Source organism: Triturus cristatus, chromosome 4_1 (genome assembly GCF_964204655.1).
Source record: "Triturus cristatus chromosome 4_1, aTriCri1.1, whole genome shotgun sequence".
Classification (NCBI taxonomy): Eukaryota; Metazoa; Chordata; class Amphibia; order Caudata; family Salamandridae; genus Triturus; species Triturus cristatus.
In genome coordinates this window covers 477,302,461-477,329,800 of record NC_140585.1, presented here as the reverse complement: position 1 = coordinate 477,329,800, position 27,340 = coordinate 477,302,461, and the positions used below count along the sequence as shown (strand labels likewise).

The window sequence follows — 27,340 nt, the reverse complement described above, 5'->3', positions numbered from 1 at the left end:
CAGTCTATAATATCTGTATGCAGCGCTATGTCTTAGTTGTAATAATTATCCGAGCGGGTCTGAACAGTTAGTCTGTGGAGTTTTTACCCACAAACTTTAAGGGATCATATTGAGGACTCAAATCAATGTCTGCCCGGGACAATGGGAATTAAACTCAAAAAGACACACATAGAGAAATGGATAACCATAAATATAGGGCAAAATGTTACAGGCTGACACAGCAAGGTTGATAATCTACACTTATTACATCTTATTATTACTCACATCCACAGAAAGTACATACAGGTTCTCTGCAAGAGTTGAAAGGAAAGTGACATTAGAGAAAGTTAAGTAGAGAGAGACTTGAAACAGGTAGCGTAGTATTCCAGAGAGACGACTTACCAAAAAGTAAGAAGAACTGGTTTGGTCAAGAAGGATCGATGTGCAGGACCCAGGGATCTTGACGCACAATGTAGCCCCATGAAAAAGGTTTGGTGTGAGTATATGGCAGGCAAAGAATGGAAATAGTAATAACAACTTGCTGCCCAAAATCAGAAAGCAAGTCTGAGGCCGCAAAGAGTCAGCCCCGAATCAGACACCTATTATGAGGTAGCAAGGTGTCTCTAACCAGGTGGGGACCAGAGAATAGGGATCTGGTGCCGGCGGACCATGAGAAAAACATTTTAAAGAATCAAGACCAGTACAAACATCTATGTACAACTGTCTGATGCTAAGGGAATGTAGGACAAGTGTTGCGGAGTATTGCTAACACCTAGTCGAATGGCAGCCAGGTCATTTAGGGCCAACTGGGAGAGTCAGTCACTGGGAAAGGGCAATTGTAATCAAATCCTACAATGGAGACCAGAATAATAGACAGAAGAGGGCATGGCCTAAAGTAAAAAGTGAGTGTAGCAAGAGAGGAAAAAAGGTGGACAAAATAGACTAATTGCTCTAGTCCAAAGTTAGAATAATGTGGTCCAATCCTCCACCTTATTAGCACTGTTGGGATGTAAATCCATTTGATTTCTTCTTTATCCAATAGTGATGTCACTTTTCCACCCCTGTTTGGTGTCTTGATGAAGGATATCACTTGCTATCGAAGGACAGCTTCAGTGCGTTGCTTTTCCAAAAACTGTTTTACTGGTGATGCAGTGGTGACCTTACACCTGATATGGCTCCTGTGCTGGCAGACTCTAAGTTTGAATTTCTGTGTGGTTTGCCCAACATAGATTAATTTGCAAAGACAAAAAACCAACATATACTATGCTGTGGGTATTGCAGTTGAAAAATTGCTTGAACGCCATCCTCATATTGACATGCAGAAATTCTTTTGATTCAAGTGGTGACCGAACAGACAATGCACTGTTCTAATTTGCAGTGCCTAATGAGAGGAGGTAATCACCAAAGATCATTTATAGAGTGTTATTTTGAGGGAGGGCAGAACACACCAGATGGTTCTTCAAGATTTTTTCTTTTCAAAATACAAAAAATTGCTTTTTTAAGTGTGAGGTAACTTGCTGCATGAAGATTTCAATACTTTTTTATACATTTAGTGACCTGATTAGATACAGGAAAGACTGTTGTTACACATGCAAGTTCAGTGTTATCTGTTGTGGGATTAGGTATTAATAACGTTTCAAAAAAGGCCATACCTGGCTTTTTTAGGGACCTTCACACTAGTCCTTTGAGATAGCCTCTCAAAAACAGTTTTTTAAATAGTTTCCCTACCTCTAGGTACGCATAATTAGTTGCATCTAATTCTCAAAAACTGATTGTATGGAAGGGAGTCATGTAGATCTCATTCATGATGACTACAATAGGTTCAGAACATGTTCCTCTCTGTAGGCTGCGATGGAGCGTAGTGTGAAGTTCTCCCCATTATGATTGGATTATGAGGTTAAGGAATGCTATTTCTGGCTTGACAGTGGGAGGCAAATTTAAGCCCCTGCCAGTTAGTATTTAGCCAGCCCTTAAAGAGACTTAGCAGAATTTGAGCTTCTTACCAAAGGAGGAAAACATCATCAATATATCACTTACACAGCTATATGTGATTAAGGAAGGGGTTCAAAGGTATCAGGATTGTTTTGGACTCTAAATGGTCAATGAATAGAATGGCAACCCCAAAGGCTGGCACTGGGCATGAGTCAGGACTGCATGGACTGATGCTAGGCAGCATCCTATTAACGTCAAGGCCTTCCTGGGCACGGAATTCAAACTTTGTCCCCTCTGGGCTTTTCCCCCTTTGCCGACAACCACACCGGGACCCTACTCTTCAGCAGCACTCCATCACCGATTGCTGCCTTGGAACCAGTTTGTAAGCTTGCCTCTTTGGCAATTTGTTGACAACTACTTTTTCTTCATAACTGGTTTAAGTTAGAAGGTAATCTTTCCACTGGGATGAACCGGGTCCTTGTACAGTAACCCATTGTGGATCGGCTTTAACTGTTACATTTTGGCTTGGCCTAGAGTGACCAGATACCCACGTTTGGCACTTTGTGCTTTCCAGAAATTCATATCTCCAATTCTACTTATTGGATTTTTGTCATTTTGGTATCATTTAACTTATTAAAAAGTGCCTCTAATTCAAGCTTCACTGCTTTGTGCCAAGCTACCAGGATATTTTAATGACCTCAGTGGGTCACATTTACTAGGATTGTGATTATTATTTGAAATGGTTTTTCACACCTTCGACTAATACTTCAATTTCTTACAATCACCACTTCAGATCTACATCTTGTGCGTCCTCTATGATTCGCCTAATTGATAATAGTATTATCTCTGACAGGTCCAGATTCAATTAATGTCTCAAGAACTATGTATTAACAGGTATTCTTCATTATTCCGACTTCAGTCTTAGTTCCCATGGTATGACTGTTACGAGGAAGGAGGACAAAATGGTAATATTCAAATTATGACATCCCACTTACATAAAATGTGTTAAATTAAAAACTTGTCAAATACATGGATGTCTTCATTTGAGAATGTATTCCACTTTTGATTTGAGTTTATAGAGCTTTTTATGCAAATACCCACTAGACACAGCTTTTGAAAAATTGGAAAAAATCATCCACCTACGATAGTGTACAACTCTTGTGCAGAACATACAGAGTAGCATCAAAGGGCCTCAGTCAAAAAGGTCCTACACATCACAGTAATTCCTTCAACTGAGTAGTAGCTTGACATGAACTGCTGCCATCTTTGAGCCAATCACCACCCAGAAATTATTACTCTGTATCACAACTTCACAACATGAACTGTTAAACCATACAGTGTTATACTTACAGTAAAAGTGAGGGCTGCTGCTTTGACAGTTTCTCTATATGTTTTAAGTATTCTTCTGTTTGAACAGTGGTACATTTCTGTTCAAACTTTGGTTTTATGAAAGTATGTTCCGCTTCTGGAAAACTGATCTGCAATACAAAAAAATATTACGTAATTGCGATTAATGTGCTTAGTACAAACATGTTGTGCTGAGAAGTAGGCATTCTGCTTCCAACAAACAGTTTTTACCGCAAATAAAAACATCTGACAAAAATCAGGAAATAGCAGCTTGTGTGTGCTTTGATTATATCATTATGCTTTTAAATTACAACAGTACTCTTTTTCTTTGTTCAACACATTTTATTGACTTTTATTATGAAAAGCAGTACAGAGACAATGGGGAGGGAGAAGAATAAGATCCAATCGCCGACATCCAACCGTTGCACAGGTATACAATAATGTGGCATTTATAAGTAAAGATGATAAAGACATGAAATATCGATGGACACAAATCCAGTACACATGAAGCAATAAAAGCAGTTGGTACCTGGTTCTGTGGATCAAATAGGACTGGGTGAAGTGAACCAGGTGGAACTGTCAGATGTATACCATCCGTGAGTGTACCAAAGATGCTATAAATGAAAAAGAGAGAAAGAAGGAAAGAGAGGGAAATGAGGGAGGTGAGTAGCAGGGTAGAAAGGAGAGGGGGATTCATGTGTGCATAGAGGCTCTGCAAGTTGGAAATGATAGGAGGAGTAATGATTAGTGGCCAGGGCCGGACTGGCCATAGCAGGCACCGGGCGTTTCGCCGGTAGGCCGCTAGGGTGGGGGCCGGTTTTGTTACCGGGGGCTGGCAATATCGGCCCCCTGTAACAAAATCGGCTAAAACCGGCCCTCACAAACTGCTCGGCTGCACTCCCCCTCACCCCAGGGGGGGGCCGGCTGAGCAGTTTGCCGGTGCCGGTTTCTGTTCCCAGTCCTGCGCTGTTAGTGGCCAGAAGGTGATTACGAGATTTCCTTTTCAGTGGTATGTTCGCGAATAAAGAGGTCAAACGTGTACCAAATACCCTGAAAATGGGGGCGGGCAACCTCTTGTATGAGATTGATGAATATGTGTACTGCAGAGATAGGTTACCCTGGCTCACTAGGGATGATAGGATACGTTATTGGAAGATTTCCTGTCAAGTAGCAAACATTTTATAGCAATGGTGAGGAGAAGATCAAGGAGTAATAGATCCATGGCTAGGAGCTGAAATGGAGGGTCAGACATCTGGGGTCCAAGGTGGATGATCGTAAGAGATAATGGGATAGGTATTGTAAAACATTTCTGAAGCTGTGAAGACACATCCCGCCAGTAGGGTTGTAAATGAGTGCAGGAGAAGAACATGTATTTCTCATTGCTGGCAGACGAGTCACAGGCCCAGCATGTATTAGCATCCTTCAACTTTAATCGGAATAGTTTTGCTGGTGCCCAATACATGTGGTGCGCTGCAAAGAGTTTGTTTTGGTTAACGACGGGATCAGTTTATCCTGAAGTAGTTGTGAGCCAGACCATGTGTCTGCATCTGGTGGAACAAGGTAATTTAAGGAAAAATAAGAGGACCACTTCTGTAGTAGAGGTGGATGTAGAGAAAATTTTGATGTAACAAGTAGTTTATTACATTTTGAGGTGGGGTGACCTTTTGAAAGAAACAGTTGTAATTTCTGAATAAGTTGGGAATTAGAGAGAGGACTCATTTTAGCGATTTTTGCCTTAAGTTTGATATATACCATAAGGGACGCCATAGTTGAGGAACGGATAGTACTTTTCAATATTGAGTCAATGGAGAGCATTGTGGTTATAGAGTCCTTCAAAAGGATATGCGACTGAGAGTGGGTATAATGCGACATAGTCCGGGTGGATGAGTGTGGTAAGGGGTGGCATATAGTGGCCTCAACCCCGAGCCAAATAGGTTTGAGTAGAGGGTTAAGTTTAAACCATTTTGTGCCTGGGGAGGCCAAGTAAGACGTTTGATAGGTCACCCAATCCCGGAACATACAACAGCTAGCTGTCCTGGGCAGTCTCAATTTCTTAGGGCCAGAGGCCTAGCTAGAGCCTATGGTGCCCGGGGCTATCCCTCAGATTGCCGCCCCTGGGGAGGGGGGGTTGCTGGGAAAAAAGGACGGCGAGCACTTGAAAGAGGTCCGCGAGACACATAGTATCGCCGCTAATAGTTACCTCGATCATGCAAGTTACATGCACATACATGACACGGTCCAAGGCTACACAGTTGAATACACCGGTGACTGGCAGTGACTGGCAGTACAAAAGAGAACACACAGACTGCATGATCTATCTGGGGACTCAGAAAAACCGCATGTGACATCCATCAGAGAACTGCGTGAATAATTACCTGGTAATCCCCTCAGCACAATGCAAACATGCCCATACATGACACTGTTCAGGGATCCATCATCTACAGCTGACATTAAATGACTATTCATCATGGTCCCCCCATTAAAGCAGTGCACTTTGTGATCTGCATGGTACATGCGCTTTGCAGCAGGCACATTAACCCTCTGTGCTACCTTTCCAGGAGTCAACCCTTCCACTAGACAAATCTCCGATCTCTCTCTAGGAAGAACATTAATCACCAAAGTTATCATGACATTTTTATTGTTTCTGAAAATTGCTGGAGGCCAGGAAGGAGGCAGCAAGATTTTTAAAACCATAATATCCTTGCAAACGCTACGCACCCACCCGAAATAGGTACCCAGTGCGGTCACACCGTTCGCATCGCCCTAACCTGCTCAAGGTTCATGTGAGCTCAGTGACAGAGTCACAGCAACTGGATCACTGTTGCTCTAGGGTGTGCTGCTTCGTAGGCCTGCCCGCAAGACTGGAGATGAATTTCAGTATGGATTGTGGTGGACAGGCCTTCAAGGTTAACCCACAATTGACACCACTAGGGTACACCTGCTTGTGCTAAGACTTCTAAGGTCTAGTGGGGCCTTCTAAGGTCTAGCATGGGAATGTGCTCCCTCAGTAGAGTGGTCTGGTGGACTGGTCATGAAGGCTGAACCCGGTTCCCCAGTTCCAAATTCGACAGCTCTGGCCATAGTGCCACATCCTCTCCCCCACTGAACACCATACTTCCCCATTGAGAGAAACTCGCACAGCCTTCAGCTATAACCTAATTGTGCCCGCTATAAACACTTGGATGTGGCTCAATTCAAATTATGCACTTGATAAGAGTAATATGCTGCCTAAAAAAAAAGTAAAAGGAACCACTCATAGGGAATGCAAGATTAAGTAAAGCATGTGAAATGTAAGCAGAAACAACATGGTTACCTTAACGATCTCTCACTCACTATTCAGAAATCAGCGAGTGGTTTTACCTGAAAAGTTAAGGACATGACTAGAGGGCCCTGAAGGGAACCGTTTCAATGTCCATTGCTTATATCCTTACAAAACGTAAGCAGTATGGTTTAAAAAGACCACATCCATAAACACAGAGCCATGGTACACATTTTGTTTTCCAATCCACCCATCAACCAGGTATTGCAGTACCTCCAGGAATGGTACACTTTCCCACCGGGGAACAACAATGCTGTTCAAAGAAAGACGAGAAAACAAAAGTAGCAATTCACTGGCAAACTCTGTAAAGTGATGCTGATCTATTTGGATGTAAATAAAACCAATGTGGCCACTTTGCAACCACTCTGTCTTGCTTTATTTAGTTATGTATTTATTTTTCATATTTAAAACCTTCTATTTCTCTCCATCCCGCTGCACTTTGGAATAGAAAAATGTCAGAAAAAGGGCATTTCCCGCAAGAGTATTTTTCTTTTTTGGATCCATTTCACAGGGAAGCAACTAAATGAAAGAAGGAAAGAGAGGTTGTGAACCGTTTCTTCAGTAAGTGAGGAGCAAGACAGAAAGAGAGGGAATAATAGGAAGAGAGGGGTGGACAGCTGCCAGATCAAAAAAGAAGAGGCCATTGCCCGAGTCCTATTCCTTCTCTGCCCGTCCACGAAAGCAAGCCAAGCCTTATCTGAATGCCTTTGTCCTCCCCAAAAATAGTGCCGCCTGGGTCGGACCGCCCCCACCGCCCCACCCTAGCTACGCCACTGCTTAGGGCTAATGGGTGTTTCTGTATTGTCCCAAAGGAAGAGTGAAACAGCCTTATCAACATTGTGTAAAAACTCTGGGTGGGAAGCATTCCCAATAAAAAAGTTAATTAGCAGTGAGACCATCATCTTCATGATTTCAAATTCATCCCACCAAGATATCTTCTTCGGGGACCATGTCGCTAATAAGTCTTTAATCTTGATTAGAGTTTTATCCTCATTGATAGAGACAGGCTCTCTAAGGTTTCTGGAGAACCATATACAAAGGTATTTGAGGGTGGATTTCCACTGGAAGTTAGATGAACCACCCATTGCAGGGTGACAGTGTACATTGAGTGGTAAGATCTCAATTTTATCCCTATTAAGAGAATAGCCTGATATCGCAGAAAAAATGTTGATACAAGATAGAATGGTGGTGATGGTGGACTCTGAGTGAGTGAATATTAAAATGTTGTTGGCATAAGCAGCTATTTTGTGGGATATTATAAAAAAGAATGCCAGGAATATCCGGTGAAGTGTTTAGCATTAGTAACAAGGAATCAATTGCTAGTAAGAACATAAACGGGTGTAAGGGGCAAACCTGGCGTGTACTCTGAGGAAGTGTAAAGGGTTGAGACAGGAAACCATTAATCCAGGAACCTTTGTGAAATGCTTTTTTTGCATCTTGGGCAATAGCCACAGACTGCAGAAAAAGCATGCCAGAGGCCTTCTTAATAATGTGAGAAAAAAGATGGATGTTATCATTAGCACCTTTGATAAAGCCAGTTTGAGTAGGGTGAACTAGTGTGGGAATCAAGGGGGATAACCAAAATGCCAGGATTTTAGCATACATTTTAACATCCATAGTAATAAGTAAGATCGGCCTATAGTTTTTTGGGTCAGAATGATTCTTGCCATCCTTGAGTATAAACACAATAGTAGCTTCCGAAGCGGTACCTGATACCACGCCAGAGGTAGCAAAATGAGAGAGGGTCGATTGTAATGGTGGCATGATTGCACTAAGATAGGTTTTGTAAAACTTAATGGGGAATCCATAGGGTCCCGGTGCTTTACCGGCGGAGATAGTCTGTGGAATCTCCTCCTCTGAGATTGGACTGGTGAAGGTAAGCTGGTCAGTGTGCAACAATTGCTTAATGGACAAGGAGTCCAAACAATTTAGACAGACATTGAGTGGTGAGTGGAATGAAGGGGTGTACAGCTTTCTATAAAAGCGTTGGACAGTATTGAGGATCATGTCAGTGGAGGAATTGAAAGTGCCCTACTCGTCTTTAATTTTTGGGATGATAGCAGATTTGCGCTTAAACTTAAGGTAGGCTGCCAAAGCTTTACCAGCCTTCTTTAGGTAGCACAGTTTTTTGCCTTTTTGGGCATGTACCCAAAGGTAGGCCCTTTTGCTGAGGATGCCATTGAGCTCATACTTGAGGCGTTTTAGGCATGACAAGGTGGCGGGTCATTTTTGTGACGACAGGAAAACTCTGCCGCTTTAATTTCTGTGGTTAGTTTGTCAACAGAAGCTTTAATGAGTTTAATTTTACGAGACATGCGGCTGATAACAAGGCCCATACAGTAGCATTTCATGGAGTCCCAAACAGTAACTGGCGAGGAGACTTTTATTTGATTCAATGTAATGCAGTAGCTCATTGCTAATTTCATTAGAGGCTTGCCTGTCTTCTAGAATTTCTGGAATCACATACCATATTTTTTTGAGATGGAGTGGTAGGAAAAAGCTGAATCTGTGCTGAAACAGCTAAATGGTCTGAAATAGTTATGGGTTCAATGTAAGTAGTGTTGGAGAGGGTGAGAACAGTAGAGTCAAGCAAAATATAATCAATTCTGGAGAATGTGTTATGAGGCGATGAAAAAAAGGGGAAGTCACAACCAGTGAGATTGTGAAGTTGCCAAGCATCAGATAGTTTATGCGCGTATCATAGGACGTGAAGCGTTGTACGTGATTTAGGGATTCTATATCAGAAGGCAGATTACCTGTCCAACAATGGATCCAATGGAAGATTAAAAAAGTTACACCAGTACTTACTGCTTGATTCATTTATTAAGCAAACAGCAAAGGTGAAGGACGCAATACTTGAATTATTCTCAGCCACTGGCAAATGTTCATGCTTTCCTTTTTTTTTTTTTCCTTTTTTTGTTGTCAACGATTGGATACACAATATACAAGTAGATAAGGCAAGACAATAACCATATTGAGTATGAACATGTATCAAAAGCAATATCCCACATGGAAGGAATAAAAGAAATAGATAACATAAGGGAAAGAGTAAAACATAAAATAAAATCTAACAAATAATTATTTGAACCCAGAAGCATATTTACACTGGAATTGATATCCTAATACATCAAATTATATTGCCTAAAACAGAGATCCCCACATTGCATTGCATTTAGCAACTGAGCGGATGCCTCTTGTCTTGGCCAATGCCTGTTCCATATCATACGTCTGTCTCGCAAGAAGCCACCAATCCATAACAGATGGGGGCTTTGGAGAGATCCACACCTGGGCAATAGTCAGCCTTGCCGAGACTAACAGAATAGTTAATAAACTGTTCCTTTTGGAGTAAGCACTCCTACAACCCATCACAATTTCCACCCCCAACTTTTGATAAAGGACATTCTGGACATCCCGCCAAAATATCCTCAATTCTGGACATGTCACAAACATATGTCTAATATCTGCCAGTTGTAAATCACATTTTGGGCACTTTGTCCTATCAGTGGTTATGTTATTAGACGCCCACTTAGCTATTATCCCTGGAGTATAATAGAGAAGACATATCGTCCGATATTGCTGCAATCTCAGATTAGTAGAATGCACCGCTTCTTTAATGGTACACAATGCTTGTGTGATGGTACTAGTCGCTACGGGAATCTCAAATATCTTGCTCCATTGATTAGCCAATTTTTCGCAGTCATCCACTCTATGACTACCTAACCATTTATACAGCATACTGATCAGAGATTTTTCTGCTTCACCGTATATAAAATCCCAAACATCAGAACCAGTTATATTAATCAACTTCAGGTGCTTTAAGAGATAATCTCGGATCTGATAATATTTAAACAGCATATGATTTGGCAATTTATAGATAATCTGTAATCTCTCAAAAGAGATGAAACCATTATGATCAAAGAGATCCCCTAAGCATACTACTCCCCATCCGGCCCAGTTTTTTCCAACCACATCGTGGAATATCCCCAGTAAAACAGGGTTAGAATAAAGAGGAAATTTGTTGTGATATAAAGATATATTGCCCCTGTGCAGAATCCCCCGCCAAATAAATATACTGTCCCGTGCAGTCTTAAATTGAACCCTCTTAAAATAATTTGGATCCATTATTCTGTACAAAAACATTTTACTCTATTCCCCCACCCTAAATGTATGGGAAAATAAGGTGCTAGCAGGATTAATCAGGTTGCGAAAGCGACCAAAAAAGGCTGACCAGAAATACATCTTAAAATCCGGTAACTCCAGACCTCCTTGGCCAAACGGGAGGTTTAGCCGTTCTATCGCTCGTCTCGCCTTCTTATATCCCCATATAAAGCTACTTGTTGTACCTTCTAGTCGTTTAAAGAAAGAATTAGGGACTCGCAGTGGAATAGAGCGAAAGAGATATAAAAACTTTGGCAGAATTTTCATTTTAACTATATTAATGCGACCTATAATACCAAGAGGTAACTTGTGCCAATTTTTAAAAGATTTAACTGTCATTTTCAGCAGCTCTTCATAATTCAAGAAGACGATTTTCTCTATTTGTGCTGATAACTGTACCCCCAAATAAGTAACAACTGGACAGACTCCCTGCAAACAATCTAGTGGTTTATGATTGAGCAAAATTTGAGTCTTATTAACATTTAGTTTATACCCTGAAATCAAGCCAAACCCTGTAGCCGCCTCTGTTATTTCCCTTAATGCTCTCCCTGGTTCTGTAGAAAATATAGCTAGATCATCCGCATATGCGATGACCTTTAAAGAGTTTGCTCCATTAGTAAAAGCATTAATTTGGGGATTATTTTGTAGGGCAAGTATGAATGGCTCTATATATAGGGCAAATAACAGGGGTGAAAGAGGGCACCCCTGATGTGTACCACAAGACACCGAGAATGTAAATGACATCACACCTGAATATGTCAGTTTAGCACAGGGCTTGTCATATAGAGCTTGTACCCACTTCTTAAATTGACTCCTAATCCCGAAAGCTTTAAGTGTGGCCCAAAGGAAATCCCACCCCACTCGGTCAAACGCTTTCTCAGCATCTAATAAGATCATACTGAGTGGGGTAGGTTCTATATTAGCCACATCGAAAGCTGTCACTGCCATGTTGACGTGGGCGGTAGTATCTCTATTTTGGATGAACCCGTGTTGTTGAGGAGAGACTAAGCTAGACATAACAGGGGCAAGCCGATTTGCTAATACTTTTGCAAAAATCTTCGCGTCAGTATTTATGAGTGAAATTGGTCTATACGACCCGCACTCATCTGCTGGTTTATCCTTTTTTTTAAAAGAAAGCAATTTGTGTCATGTTCCATGATTCAGGAACTTTCCCGCTTGCCCTAATAGACCCTATCATCTGACTAAAAGGCAGCATCAAAACATCCTTAAAACGTTTATAAAATTCCAGGGGTATGGAATCCTCCCCCGCTGCCTTGCCTGATGGTAAAGCCCTAATTGCCATCTCTATCTCTTCACTCGAAATCTCCGCATCTAAGGACTCAGCTGTCTCATTACCCATTCTTGGCAAAGAGCCCCTCTGGATATAATCGAGAATATCTGCCTGTCGTGGTTGTATCATAGAAGTATATAATGCTTGATAATATCTAGCAAATTGCTCTAGAATCTGTTGTGAATGCTCATGGAGTCTACCAGTGGACCCCCTAATAACTTTGATGTGGGCCTTGGCTCTGTCATCAGCTACTTTATAGGCAAGGATTTTCCCAATTTTCTCCCCATATTCGTATTGTGATTGGTGATATTTATTATATTTAACAATACTCTTCTCTTTGAGTGTTTTTTTCAACCTCAATCTAAGATTAATTACCTCAAACCCCAGCTGTTCCGAATCACCAGCCCCCTTCAAGACAGCCTCAGTGTGTAGATCTTCTGCAATACGTATTGCTGAAGTTGTCTCTTTAAGTGCCTGTCTATCAGATTTCTTTTTATGCCAAATATACTGTTGAGTATGCCCCCTAATAACAGCCTTGCATGTATCCCAGACCACGATGGGAGAAGCTGACCCTGTATTCTCCTTGAATAAACTTCCGATTTGGTCCAGAGTCATGGCTACATATTCTGCTTCCAATAAAAGGTACCTAGGGAATGTGAATGATCTAGGTGGCCTATTCTCTTCGAAGATCTTAAAAGTAAGGAGAATAGGATTATGATCCGATGTAACTTTCGGGCATATATTTATTTCTGATGACCATAAAATGCGTTCAGATACACAAGCCATATCAATTCTAGAGCATGATTTATGTGGGGCAGAAAAATATGTACACCCCGGTATACTTGGGTGTAATGTTCTCCAAGCATCTCTAATGACCTGTAGCCGACCTAGTTCCCGTATTGCCATGCGTGTCCTTCGCATCCTATGAAATGCCCCTCGTCTTGTAGTATCGATCCCATAATCCATGATGCAGTTAAAATCACCCATCACCACCCGTTCCCCTCCCAATTCAACAACTCCATATTTATATCATCTACGACTGTAGAATCATCAGTATTAAGGGCCATACAGTACACAGAATAAGTACTTCTTCTCTTTAATCATAATCTGCGAAATAGCCCACCGGCCTCGTTTGTCCACAGTTGTCTTGCAAACTGTCGCCCTAAACCGTTTATTCTTTAATAATGCAACCCCGCGGATAGAAGCACTTTGACCTATTTGCTTGAATAATTCCCGATCTTTGTAAGAAAGATGCGTCTCCGTTAGCATAGCCACTTGTGGGTTATACATTTTCAGCTCCTCTGCCACTAGTTGCCTCTTAATCCTACTATTCAACCCCACCACGTTCCATGTTAAACATTTAACCCACTCCATATTAAAAAAAGCATTGCTCCTTTTAGTATCCGCCTTAGCTTCCTAAATATAATTTCCAGCGGCCCATTCATCATCATTTTTTTTTTCACCCAAACGTTGACCTTTTCTTTTTTAACCCCACACCCGTTCCTCCTGTTACCCCCAATCTCTGTAGGAGATTGACCCTCCCCCCAGCATCTAAAAGGAGGAATCACCCTCTTTCTCAAAGCTGCCGCTGTTTTGGCAGCCCTCTGAGAGTCCCAGCCCAAAGAGGCTCCACAGGCTTTTTCTCTCCATATTATTTACAAATTATACAGCAATCGTAGAATGAAGGAAAGCATTGAAGAGGAGAAAAAAAAGAGGGATATGTTTTACCATACACACCAAATAAACCCTTACATAGCAGAAAAGAGAATAGTATACATTTTCTACCTTCTTAAACCGCCCCCTCTTTCTGCCACTCGCAGAGCACCTTCTTTGCTTCTATCTCAGAAAAAAATAGGTAAGATTGGCCCCCACAAACTACTTTCAGTCGAGCTGGCTCTTGCAAGTATGCTTGCACTCCGGTAGCTTTCATTGGATCAATCAATTGCCTGAGCTGCCAGCGTCTATCCATTGTTGCCTTACATTAATCCGAACGAATTTTTTTTTAATAAGAATCAATAGACGTAGGCGATCTAGGACCAGCCTTCAGATAAACTTCTTGCAGCAGTAAAAAGTTACCAAAATAAATCAAAAAAGGTCTAGGATATCGATTATCCTGCCTCTTTTGCACCAGTGGCAATCTATGGGCTCTTTGGATCTGACAATCCCAGTACCAATCCCCAAGGTCCAAGGAAAGTTTTCTGCAATGTTTGTACTATGAAAGTTCTGGGGTCTGACCCCTTTTGCCCTTCTGGAATGCCAACCATCTTCAAATGTTGCCTCCTCTGACGATTCTCTAGGTTTTCTAATTTAAGTTGCACCGTGGCAAGCAGATTATCATGCTTCTCAACCGTACCAGACGCTTTCGAAGTCATTTCTTCTGCCATCTTAACACCTTCCCGCTGCCCCAGAAGTTGCAAATGTTCATGCTTTCCATTCAATCTTTTTTCAACCACATGCCTCTCTGAAGAGTGGCGTGCCTTATGCATATCAGTAATGACCCTGCTCTTCATGAATATCAAAGGGAAAAAACCTACCTAGCCGAGATATACATCAAAATAAAATCATATATTATACAGGTTGGGAACAAAATAAATAAGCATATTAGGTATGATACATCATCACCATTAAATCATATTATTTTATTCAGAAAATAGATTAAAATTACATTTTTGCAAAAATTCTAATAAATTGAAAACAAATATATATATATACAAAATGTCATTGTTTAAATACATATCCAAAATATTTAAACTTACAAAACGAGAAAAAAAATGCAAAGACTCTCAACCCTTCACACACACACATGCATGCATCCATCCAACTACACATACACATCAATTAGAACATAGGGTTCGAGCAGCCAAGAGATATGAGAGACTGTACAGTCTATGATCAATCCTCTTACACTGTAGCTGAAGAGCCAATTGTCCTAAAAAGCATCAACTTATGTTTTGGTGGTTTTTATTATCTTGGTATGGTCTTCCTTAGTACTGAACAACCAACAAGTACAATAAACCATTTGCAAGGGAGTCCATCGCTAAAAATCTAAAATCTAAAACAAGAAATATTTAATAACCTGAAAAATGGATACTGATTAATCCAGAATATAGCACCTGTTGAAGTAAAACTTAAGAGAATGTGCTAGCTGGGACACTGAAATGCACTCAAATCAAGGAAGAACAGCCCACACCTAGTAATTAGTTGGACAGAACATCAAATAGGTGCTCAGAAACAACAGAGGAGAGTCATTATGCTCATTAAGCCCAGACCTGTGTCCCATACTCACTGTGACCAAAAGTGGACTGGGTTGCTTATTATGTTTTCCTTCGGATGTGGACTAACCTGACACCATGTGACATAATGTTTACATGAGGAGCAAGGTCAGTACTGATTTGCATAAGGCGGGCCTCTGTCTCAAGTGGCATGGTGGGCACAAAACAGACTGGAATGTGGCCTCAGCAATCGCCAGTGGTTAGGATTAATTCAAACATTCCACCCATCACATTTTTGTTTGTTTCAGTTGAAGACTCAAGTACGATGGGTGTGTCCAGACATAGGCCCAGTGTTCACTGTGCTATTGCACTCTAGCTACATCCTACTGATGACACCCAAATAGACAACAAAATGTCAGTATAGATTTGCATTCGGTGGGTCTTTGTTTACAGTAATAATAGGTTAAAAGTGATGGACTAGATGCTGACCCATGCAGTTCCGTTGAGTGACAAGGATCAAGAAGATACACCAGCCGTGGATACTCCAGCAAAGTTAAGACTGGCTGGAAAACAGACACACCGTATGCTTTATATTGCTGGAAAATCTCACAGACTACTGCTGTGTACAAAGATCTAGCCATGCTAAACAAACGATCGCCATTGTGGATTATGCACTACAACAACTATATTTATGCCTCCCATGAAATGGATAACACTGCCAAGAAGGCATTATTCATAAAGCAATTGAAGCAATATTTAAACTGCTCTTAAATTTGCCCAGCACAGGAAATGACTCAAATAGTTATTTAGCTTTTGCAGAAGTCGACGCCTATGTCAATCTCCAATGGAATCTTGACTATAAATAATTCATCCTCAGGAAAGCACAACAAAATGAAGGAGAACCAATATATAGTTTATATATATGCCTGTTCAACCTAGCTAGTACTTACACAGATGATGATCCTGCCAAGGAAGTGAGAGCACAACTAATAAATGGGTGTTGCTTGTTTGTGCAATGCCGACATACTCACGGAACCACAAATGATGCTAGATGCCATTCTGTTGATTGATAGATCACAAGAACTATCAAATGCCAGAGCATAGAAAATGAAGTGCACACTCACATGCAAGATAGGGGTGGGTATCACTCACACCATTTTCAGTAGCATAATTAGGACAAAATTAAGCAAGATTATGCAGAAATACGCAAGGAGCATAATCCAGCATTTAGCGTTATTTTCTAACTGCAAAATGCAATGCAAAATGGACCAGAGGATGCATTTAATGCTTAGAAAATATAGCTAAATGTACAGAACATGAAGAGCAGCAGCAACATATGCTCTATTCCTGTGCTCTTGTGGTAGATATGTGTAGTAATCTCCTATATGTATATTGACAATTGTACTACTTGCATGTGCTTCTCCATGGTCACTGTGATGTCAGTGCCATGGTGATGGAATGTTATACTTTGAATGTCCAGGCTGACCAGTTGGTTCCTGGAAGCTGTGGAGACAGACAGACATTAAATCTACCTGCTTCATGTAAACTGTCTGCAGCGTGATTACTACAAAATTGGTGACAAGTTTAGTCTCTGTCTCCACCCACGCGTCCTAGGGTTTACCTAGTGAAGTTAGACGTTTCTAACTTCGTATTTTCTAAAGTCATCTCAATCAACGTCAAGACGACGAGAAGTAGACGACATTGAAAATACAAAAGAGGTCCGTGGCAAGAGTGACGACGTTTGTGGCAAGTGACAATGTTTAGCTAGTCTCCCGAAGTTAAACGGACTCTCATCTACTCAATACAAACGGAGGTGTTTGTGGTAAAAAAGAGGTGGTTGTGTTACCTTCTCTTACGTGATCCTGACGACTCGCTCTTTCATCTTTGACAGCAATCTTCGAGAGGCTCCGTACAATCCTACGTGAGTCCTGTTTTGCTTTTCCTTCTTGGTTCCTGGCAGTGGATTTCCTTGTGCTCATCGACACTGTTCCGCCGCTGCCCAGAGAGAAGTGATGACGTACTGGAACGTACGGTAGGAGTCAGCGGAGTGGTGACGTACTGGAACGTACGATAGGATTCAGCGGTGCCTGACGAACGCACGAAGTGTTCCCGGACTGCGCATGCGCAAGGTAGCGAGGAGAGTTCTGCGTCGAGCGTCAAGTGTCACCACCTGAGAGGAACCCGTTGTATCTATTGCTACAGTGAAGGGCGTGCAACGTTGGGAGTGTAACCGAAGTCTTTTGCGTGGTTAAGTACACACTGTTACGTGTTTTTTTTGTAACTATTCAATGTGCCAGAACAATTTGGGAAAAGTGTCTGAACATCGGTGTTAATATATTTTTCATCATTTTTTTTGCCTCTTTGACATTTTGGTGCAGAACCGGGAGCAAGTAGTTTGATCATTTTTAACATTTTTACTGCAAGGAAAAGACTGTGCCAACAGGCAAAGTTATTCAAGAATGCGGTGTTCCTTGGGGGTCTGAATGTGTTGTACCCTGACATTATCTTATATTTATTTATTTTCGCAAACGTTCATTTAATACGGAAAAAAAAGGAAAAGAAAGGATGAATGTCTTGGATTGTCATTTGTTTTAAGCTATATAGTGAATTAGTTTGTTTAGACTTGTAAATCTAGTCTAGTACATTTCTTGTGTGTGTTTTTGTTAATAAGGCAATATGCAAAATGTACAAGCTCCTCCTCCCTTTTTACAGCTTCCAGGAGATTGTCACAGAGCAAAATTTGGCACAGAGCTTTTGAAAAGTATCTTGGGGCAATTGGGGGTTCGAGATTCAGTGCTGAGAGGAAGAGATTTATTCTTGAACACAATTTAGGATTTGAAGGACAAGCTGTACTTGAACATCTGCCTCCGATACCTGTAGTAGTAGGTGAAGAGGTTTTGAATGAATACGATCAAGCATTAAAAATGTTAGAAATACAGTTTGATGTGGAAAGCAGTTTAGTTGTATCCAGACATAAGTTTTTTACCAGGGTACAAGGAAGTGGAGAAAGTATAGTTTCTTATGTAGCAGCACTACGCATTTTAGCGTCTGAGTGTGAATTTGAACATTTTTGTTCGCAGTTAATACGTGATCAAATTGCAGTTCATTGCCGTGAAAAGAAGGTACAACAGAAATTACTCACACTAAAGAATCTTTCTCTAGAAGAGACAATTAGTATTGTGAAAAGTATAGAATTGTCTGAGAAATCTTCTAATGAACTTAAACCTGAAAAAAGTACAGTCAGTGTGGTAAAAGAACTTAATGAGGACAAAGGATCAAAAGATTCGAAAGAGAGCAGTGATAAAAGTAGAGCCAGCAATGATCAGAGAGCTGTTAGATTTCCTCAGAATAAATTAGTGTCAAGCAAATTAGGGAAGAAAAGCAATTATGCGAGGAACTTGTGTAATAAGTGTGGTTCCCCTTCGCATTTTCCTGATGCACGGGTGTGTCCAGCCAAGAATGCTATGTGTCGTAAATGTGGGAAACCAGGTCATTTCGCAAAAATGTGTATCTCTCGTGGGAGTGTAAATGCAGTTTATGCAGAAGGTACGAGACAGGATGCTTGTGATGAGGTTATTAGTTCCTTAACAGATTTTGTGGTGGTTGTGAAGGATGATTTGGAAGATTGTGTTGATCCTGTGGTTGATATTTTGGTTGATGGTAAGTGCCTTAAATTATTGGCTGATTCAGGGGCAAGAATGACTATGATAACAGAGGAACTTTTTGAGGAAGTTTGGGGAGATAAGCCTCTGAATCCACCGGACAGAAGCCCCGTCTCGTATGAAGGGAGACGCATTGACTTGAAAGGGTTTTTTGATGCTTCGTTGGTTTTCGAGGACAAATGCATTCAAGGGAAAGTCAATGTAGCAAAAAAAGGACTGAACATTTTGGGGTGGTACCATCAGGGGTTGTTCAGAATGACGCTCAGACCAGGGACTCTGGAGCAAGTTTCTATTGTGCATGATGAGCCTAAAGATTTGGGGTTGGGTCCTTGGTTGGGTAAGTTTCCAAAAGTTTTCAGTGATAAGTTAGGATGCATCACAGGATTCAGGCACGCAATCAAAGTGAAAGACGGTGCTATACCAGTGAAGCATAAGTTACGTAATGTTCCGTTTAGCATCAGAGATGATCTTTCTCTCGAACTCAAAAGGATGTGTGAGAATGGGGTTATCGAACCAATTGAGTCGTCCTTGTGGTTGAGTCCTTTGGTTGTAGCCAGGAAGAAAAATGGCAGTCTCAGGGTCTGCATTGATTTGCGCAGCCTCAATAGAGAGATATGGGTGGATTCTCATCCTCTACCACGCATTGATGATATTCTTTCTAAGTTTGCTGGAGCTAAGTGGTTTTCCAAGATAGACTTAGCGTCAGCTTATCACCCAATCGAACTGGATCAGAACTCCAAACATCTAACTGCTTTTGTGTCTCCAGTTGGGACTTTTCAGTTCCGGAGGATGCCCTTTGGCTTGGCTTCGGCGGCGGCCGTTTTTCAACGGGTTATGGAGAAAGTATTGGATGGAGTCCCAAACACAGTAGTGTTTCAGGAGGATATTTTGGTGGCCGGAAAAGACAAGATTGAACATGATGAGAATGTGTGTAGGGTTCTAAAACGGTTAGAAATCAAAGGGATAGTAGCGAATAAGCTCAAATGTACGTTTGGAGTGCAATCAGTAGAATATTTGGGGCATTGTATTTCAGGCGAGGGTATAGTACCTAGAGAGGGTTTGATTGATGCAATATCCAATGCACCTTGTCCTGGATCTAGAGATCAGGTATCCTCGTTTTTGGGGATGTGCGAGTTTTATGCCAAGTTTATTCCAAATTTTGCAGGGAAGACGGCCAACATGAGAGAACTATTGAGGAAAAAAACTGTTTTTTGTTGGAGTGCTGAGTGTCAGATTGAGTTCGAACAAGTAAAAAAAGAATTGGCTACTTGTCAAATTCTTACCCCTTTTGATCCATTGTTGCAGTGCACAGTATCGGTGGATGCTAGTCTTGATGGCTTGGGTGGCATGATATCTCAGATCAAAGAAGGGAAGGAGTATACTGTGGGGTCCAGAGCTTTAAGACCAAGTGAAAAGAATTATTCAGTCATTGAGCGTGAATTGTTGGCGTGTTGCTGGGCGGTCGAGCGTTTCAAGTGTTTCATTTGGGGGGAAACGTTTAGACTACTGACGGATCATAAACCGTTAATTCCTATATTAGAAGGAAAAGTAGTAAAAGACCACACGCCTAGGATTGCTAGGTTGAGTGCGAAATTGTTGCAGTATAACTTTCTTGTTGCACCTATTTCAGGCGGCAAGAACACAAGGGCTGACTATTTGTCGAGATCATCCTTACCTTTAAAAATTGATGAAGGTGATGTAGACATAATGGATGAGTGCATCATCGCAGCTGTTGATGCTTGTTGTATTGGTACTTTTTCTGAAAGTGATTGGTTTCGGGGGATGGAGTCTGACAATCTTCTCAAGAGAGTAAAAGAACTCATAGTGTCGGGGTGGCCTAAGGAAAAACACCTAGATCCTGATCTTCATCCTTTTGCAAAAGTTGCTGATGAACTTTCAGTAGAAGAAGGTGGTATGATCATGCGGGGAGACAAGTTTGTGCCCCCAGTGTCTATCAGGAATCGTATAGTTGAGTATGGCCATGAAGGACATTTGGGTCAGACCTACACAAAAAGAAGGATTAGGGCGGTTTATTGGTGGCCTTCCATGGATCAACAGATTAATGATGTTGTAGAAATGTGTTTGACGTGTTGTACAAGTGACAAAGTGATAAAAGTGGCATCACCGCCGGTACAGCATGTTGACAGGCCTGAGGGTCCTTGGCTAAAATTGGCCATAGATTTTGTTGGTCCTTTCACCATTTTGCCCAATAAATATAAGTTTGCCCTGGTGGTAGCTGATTATTTCAGCAAGTGGTGGGACGTGCATTTTATGACGGATCCAAATTCCAGAGAGGTTATTAAGTTTCTTCAGGCTCTTTTTGGTAGAGAAGGATTTCCTAAGGAAATAATTTCGGACAATGGGGTACAATTTACATCGAAAGAGATGTCAGATTTTTTGTCTCAGTCAGGTATTACCCATCGACGAGTGGCTCTATATCATCCTCAAGCCAATGGGTTCATTGAACGCAATAACAGAGTGTTGGTGGAATGTATTCAATGGGCTGTATCGGGTAAGGTGGACATCATGGAGGCAGTCCAGAGCATGTTGTGGACTCCCAACCCTTCAACTGGATCTAGTCCCTTCGCTTTATTGCGAGGGAGGGAGGCTTCCTTTTATATGTGTCCAGCTTGGATGAAAAAATGGGAAGTGTTGTCCAAGAATTGTGGAAGTGGTGGTAACAAGGGAAGTGTACGTGGTTCTGTTGCTGAATCTGCAAGAGATGCTGAAGTTTGCTTTAATCCTAGGATTAAGATAGGGGATTGGGTTAGGATTAAATCCCCTTTGCATACTCCCAAGGGTCTATCCAAGTTTGGTTCACCAGTTAAAGTAGATGCAGTGTCACGTTTTGCCATTAGAGTGAATGGGAAAAATTGGTGGAATCTTTCTAGAGTTCCAATGAAAGTGGTAACACGGTTGGGTTTAGGGTCAGATGATTTGAGCCAAGCTCAACCACAAGTGGGGGAGGAGTCGTCGTTTATGAAATATGTCCCTCCACGAAGAAGCAATAGGACAAGTGTTCCACCCAATCGTCTAGATCTGTAGTGTTAAGTTTGGGGGAAAAGCAATAGGACAAGTGCTTCACTTAATTGTGTGTTTTTAACTATGGGGTTTTGTGGGTTATGCCCTTATGTTTGCTGTTTTTATTTATATTGTACTTTTGGGAGATATTATTTATGTGTTTTAGTCATGTTAAGTTATAATTTGTGCATGTTTTTTTATGTTTCTTTTTGTTTTATGATTTCTTGAGAGAAGGGAGATGTTGTAGTAATCTCCTATATGTATATTGACAATTGTACTACTTGCATGTGCTTCTCCATGGTCACTGTGATGTCAGTGCCATGGTGATGGAATGTTATACTTTGAATGTCCAGGCTGACCAGTTGGTTCCTGGAAGCTGTGGAGACAGACAGACATTAAATCTACCTGCTTCATGTAAACTGTCTGCAGCGTGATTACTACAATATGTTTGGCCCAAATTACGCTGAATGAAAGATTTCTGAGCTACTGTGAGTTTCAATTTTATTAGAGACTCTGAGGCAAGGATTATGCTGTGCTTTCTTCTTTATGTTTCTCCAGCAGGCAAAAAGAAAACATTAATTGAAGCTACATTTCCCAGCAAGCGCAGGGAAAAAGAGCAACATGTATTTATCCAGTAACAGTTCAGTACAGTCCACAAAGTCCTGCTTCACTGTTCATGCCCACTCTTTCTTCCTGTGATGCATGCTGTTCCCAATGGAAAAATCATTCTTGTTTAGTTGAGTCAATACCTATTAGAATAAAATATTAATAGAAAACTCCAGGAACGTGGAAAGTCATACGCCCCCGCAACAAAAGCTAGTACTAACAAAAGAAAAATATGGCTACATTAACATCAAAATATCAAATAAGTAATCTCATTTCAATACACATAAGGAATCAATACTTAATATCAATGAAAGACTTCTTGGAGATAAGCTACTGAGAGTGGGATGTCTCAGCATAACCATTATTCTGAGTTTCCTAGTCGGCGGGGGCGATGTAAAGATAACAGTCCGACCACTCCTCTTCATATTGTCCCCGAAGGAAATATATGAACGTCCCTCAGAAGGCAAACACGCAGGGGAAAGGGGGAATGAATAAAATAATAAAGGACAGCCACCATAGACAGGACGACCGTCTAGCCGAGTCTGCATCTGAAGATAAGTTTACCAGCAGAGGATGACCAAGGAAGGAGCAACCTGCAGGGTAGGGAAGAAAGGACACTTGAGATACCAAACAGGGTATTCCCTTCCCAGCATTCCCCCCTCCTGCTATGTGTCTACCTTATCTGATACTCACGCAATCAAATACATGCCGTCAGATTAGGCTGTCTGGTAAAAGATAGAGTTGGAAGTCTTTATCCAGCTTCATAGGGTAGATTTTAATACATCAAAATGAAAGAAATAACATCCACAGTCCAGAGATAGCCTCTAGAAAGGTATGCAGGAAATAATCTAATTCTAATTAGATAATAAACTAAGTATAAAACATGAGCACGTCTTCTCAAGGTAGTTTTACTTGCATAGTAATGCTCCATCCGTGAGCATCATATCAAAGTCAGGCAACAAAATATACCATAGTCACAAATGTTCTTTGTCCTGACTTCATCAGAAATATGGGAACTACAGTCCCAATAAGTGATAGCAGAATTATAGACTCCAAGGAGTAATTAGTCTGTCAGTTACCACACTAATGTTTTGCAAGGGAATCAAAGTCAAGACTTCACTAATATGGCTGAATGGAAACAGTGAAAATGCTCACGCTGGGAACACTGCGGGAGCCATACCTTCTTGCCAAAATGGATTCTCCAGCCACTCTGAGGGGCCCGCTGTCACTACCAGAAAGAACAGCGGCTAGCGAAGCTACAGAGGCAGCGTTGTTTCTACATATGGGTAAGAAGTGGCCGGCTCACGGGTAACAGCCACCGCAAAGGAAAACAGGGAGACGGCTGATGTTGAGAGTGCCGCTTGGAGAATATCCAGGAAGCAGCAGTCCTGACCACGCCTTTTACGGAACATTAGAGTTCAGTGGCGAAGACCACCCGGTACTGGTAAATTAGGTCGATAAACAGGGAGCCATACAGTCCATGAACACACAGGATCAACATTGTCAAGCACCAGATAGGTAAAATGGGGAGGTTCGTAAGCCCCAATAGACCACATGACTGTAAGTTATCAGCTGAGGTGCGTTACACCGTCTGGGAAGTCTGGAACATGCAGTCCGTTTCATGCATACCTCATTCATTCTCCTTCCTGTGACTGTGTTATAGTTTATGAGCTGTTTGTGGGTTCTGTTAACAAAGCAAGGGTTTGCGACAGGATGATCCACATAGGCCTTACAGGGAGGGATCATCCTTGCCTCCGAGCCGCATAACAGAATTGAAACGTTCCGTCAATGTAGATGGGAGATTTTTCATTCCATGTTAGGACCAGAGGCAAGGATTATGATAGTTTAGAGCTTACTGACTAATAATGCGGCAACATTATTAACTGGTTAAAAAATAAAACTTCTGAAATATAGAGTCAGAAGGCCAGTCTGACACATTCAAAATGTCTTTAAACATAGTACCCATTAAAAATGATTGAAAATGTCTGGATTGCCAATATTTTTCTTCAGACAAAATTTCCTGAACTCTTGGCTAGATCTCCTAGAATCTTGGATGTCATCCCTCCAAGATGGTTTGCATTGTATACCACAGCCGTGTTGTCCAATATTGTAAAGTGAAAAGAGCCAGCCAGCAGCTACAGAAGGTTGATATGCAGAAGACTGCCTGAAGAGGACCCAGTCCCTCCAGTGGAAAAATCTTCACTCTGGGCTCCCAATCCTTCTCACCTAGCATCTGACTCGATAACTAAACCTGGACTGCATACAAAAGTGGCTCTCCTATTCCATGCCTCTATGTTTGAAAGCCACCAGCCCATCTCTATCTTCACCTCTTGAGTGAGTAAGCCCTTCTGCAAATAGTCAAGGCCCTTTCTTAAGTCTTGCGCCTTCAAATGCTGAGGGATGTCGTAATGTAGAGGACCCGGAAATTTATCCTTAATGGATAAAAACAGGAGACCAACCCGGCAAGCAATCTAACGTTAGAAAGTTTCCCCTTCTCTAGAGTTTTCGGCAGTGCTGATGTATTTTTTTCATTTTCTTAGAAGAAAGGCTGAGAATTGTCTGTACCGAGTCAAATACAAAACCGAGAAAAGTAATTAATTGTGTGGGAGTCAAAATGGACTTTGCATCATTGATTACAAATCCCAGTATCTGTAGAAAGGACACTGCAAGTAATAGGAGCGCCACACATTTTTGGGGACACTGATCTAAAAGGAGAATGTTTTCAAGGTATGCTATTAGATGAGCACCTTGAATGTGAAGAAATTCTATTGCAGGCATGAGCACCTTGGTAAAACACTGTGAAGCTAAGGAGAAATCTAATGAAAGAATAGTGAATTTGTAAGTGTGTGCCACCCAAGAAAACTGTAGAAATCTCTGTTGGGAATAATCAATCTAATTGGACCATCCAGTCACCGTGCCAAATTAGATCCATCAGGAAATGAATACCCTCCATCTTGAAGTAGCTGAAAAACAACCACTGGAACTCTTGTAGGTTGATAACTGGATGGTGGCCTCTGTCTTGTTTCTCCACCAAGAAAACATTGCTTAACAAACATCATGAATTGATGGGTGTTGGAATAATTGCACCCTTCTTGAGAAGGGAAAATATTTCCCAGTAAACAAGGGCAGATCGTGAGCAGAAAAACATAGAGGACGAGGGTGAGAATATTGCCTGGGAGACCCAAAAAACTTTGTGTGGAAACCCCTGACTGTGTACAGTACCCAAGCATCTGTTGTAAGAGCCTTACAATTGTGCTCAAAATTTGCCAACCTGCCCCCTATTTTTACACATGACGAGGAAATGACCCTCCCCTGTGGAAAAGGTATTGTAATAAATTCCATGGAACTGGCAGCTACCTCTTCTGAGGCATTGCTGGCCTTTGGGCGAAACCCCCAAATCGTCTCGAATCCTGCTAGTGTTCTCTCTTTGAACCTTGACCTCCCGAAGAGGCTTGATGGAAAAAAAACAGCCGGTCAAGTGCCCTCTACCACGAATGGCCCCTGCATAAACCTTATGGGTAAATATAATTTTCACGTACGCCTGAGCTTTGTCCAAGGAAGTGAATGAGGCCACAAACTTCCGGAGTTCCCTAATGAAAGGATCCCCAAATAATCCACCTTGGACCACAAGCCCAGCCTCAGAGTGGAGAGATCCTCTAGTTTGTATCCATAGTAAACATCGATGCTCTGTAGAAATAGCGCATTCACACTGCTCAAATCTGAGAGTGTCTCAGGAGGTATTAGACACACAGACTCTTTTGCTTCTTCTGCCATATTGAGAATTTTTGTTAAGGGACCAACAATGTCAAGTAACTTATCCTGGCATGAACGTCATGAGTGATCAATGCCTTTTTTAGGATCCTGGTTATATTACACTAGGACAGTAGCCATGCGTGCATCACTCACAGTTATACCCACCACTGTACCATCCAGAGATGGACTGGGCCATTCCGTCCTGAGGCAATTGCATGCTTCCTTTTCCAGAGGCATATGGAGCCACCCTGCCAGATAAGTAGTGACCTTCTCCCCAGGTACCCATTCTTAGAATGGGGGTTGAGTTCATCTGGGTCAAGCATATCTGTAATAGAGATTTGATTCTCTGTAGAGTCATCCCCACTCTCAAGATGACCAGGTGCAGAGGGGCGCCACCGAGTATTATGTCCAGAATCTCCATCTGAATCCATTTTTTTAAACATCCCCCTGAGGTAAACTGGGGTAGATGGAGGAGGCAAATACAAATGAGAAGGAATTACAGAAGAATCTCCAGGAGGAAAATCCATGGATTGCAAAGATAAATGGTGTGACTAAAAATGATCCTGAGTTTTGCAAATGCTTCTAAATCAACCCCGTGGGCATGTTTTTGCTTAGCAGCAGTCTTCTCAGGGGTGATTTCACGAATTTTTTTTGAGTTGGGGAGCTATGAAGTGGTTTGGTAGTATCACTCTGTGGAAAAAAGACTCTCTACATTTGCGTTCGAAAATAGGCAATTGTTTCTCAATAGGGGCTATGATAGATACTACTGCTTTATATAAAGCAGCATCGATAGTCTTAAAGAGTTAATCTCCTCATTTCAAATGTAGGGGTCTGTCCTCTTCCCCTTCGTAATCTGAAGTTCCTACACATTTAAGGAAAATAAATGTGGCTGGGAGACCAGCGAGAATTTAGTGCACTTGAAAAAGTTCAATACGGGCAAGCCACCAACACAATACACCAAAACATCAATACACCAATACACCAACTCCGTGTTTGACATATAGGGCTTTCCCCCGGGTCGGCATCTTGAAGTGCCTAATCAACACAGACCCCAGCAGGA

General features: G+C 41.6%; 1 protein-coding gene across 11 annotated transcripts in view; it reads right to left on the bottom strand.

The window, feature by feature from the left end:
* Window positions 1–27,340, bottom strand: part of PIK3C2G (phosphatidylinositol-4-phosphate 3-kinase catalytic subunit type 2 gamma) — a 2,048,585-nt gene that overhangs the window by 792,341 nt on the left and 1,228,904 nt on the right. For all 11 annotated transcript variants that reach the window (XM_085652678.1, XM_085652687.1, XM_085652677.1 and 8 more), the window contains one exon: window positions 3,262–3,389. In XM_085652678.1, coding sequence (XP_085508804.1) covers window positions 3,262–3,389 — 128 coding nt within the window. The remainder of the gene's footprint in view (window positions 1–3,261; window positions 3,390–27,340) is intronic.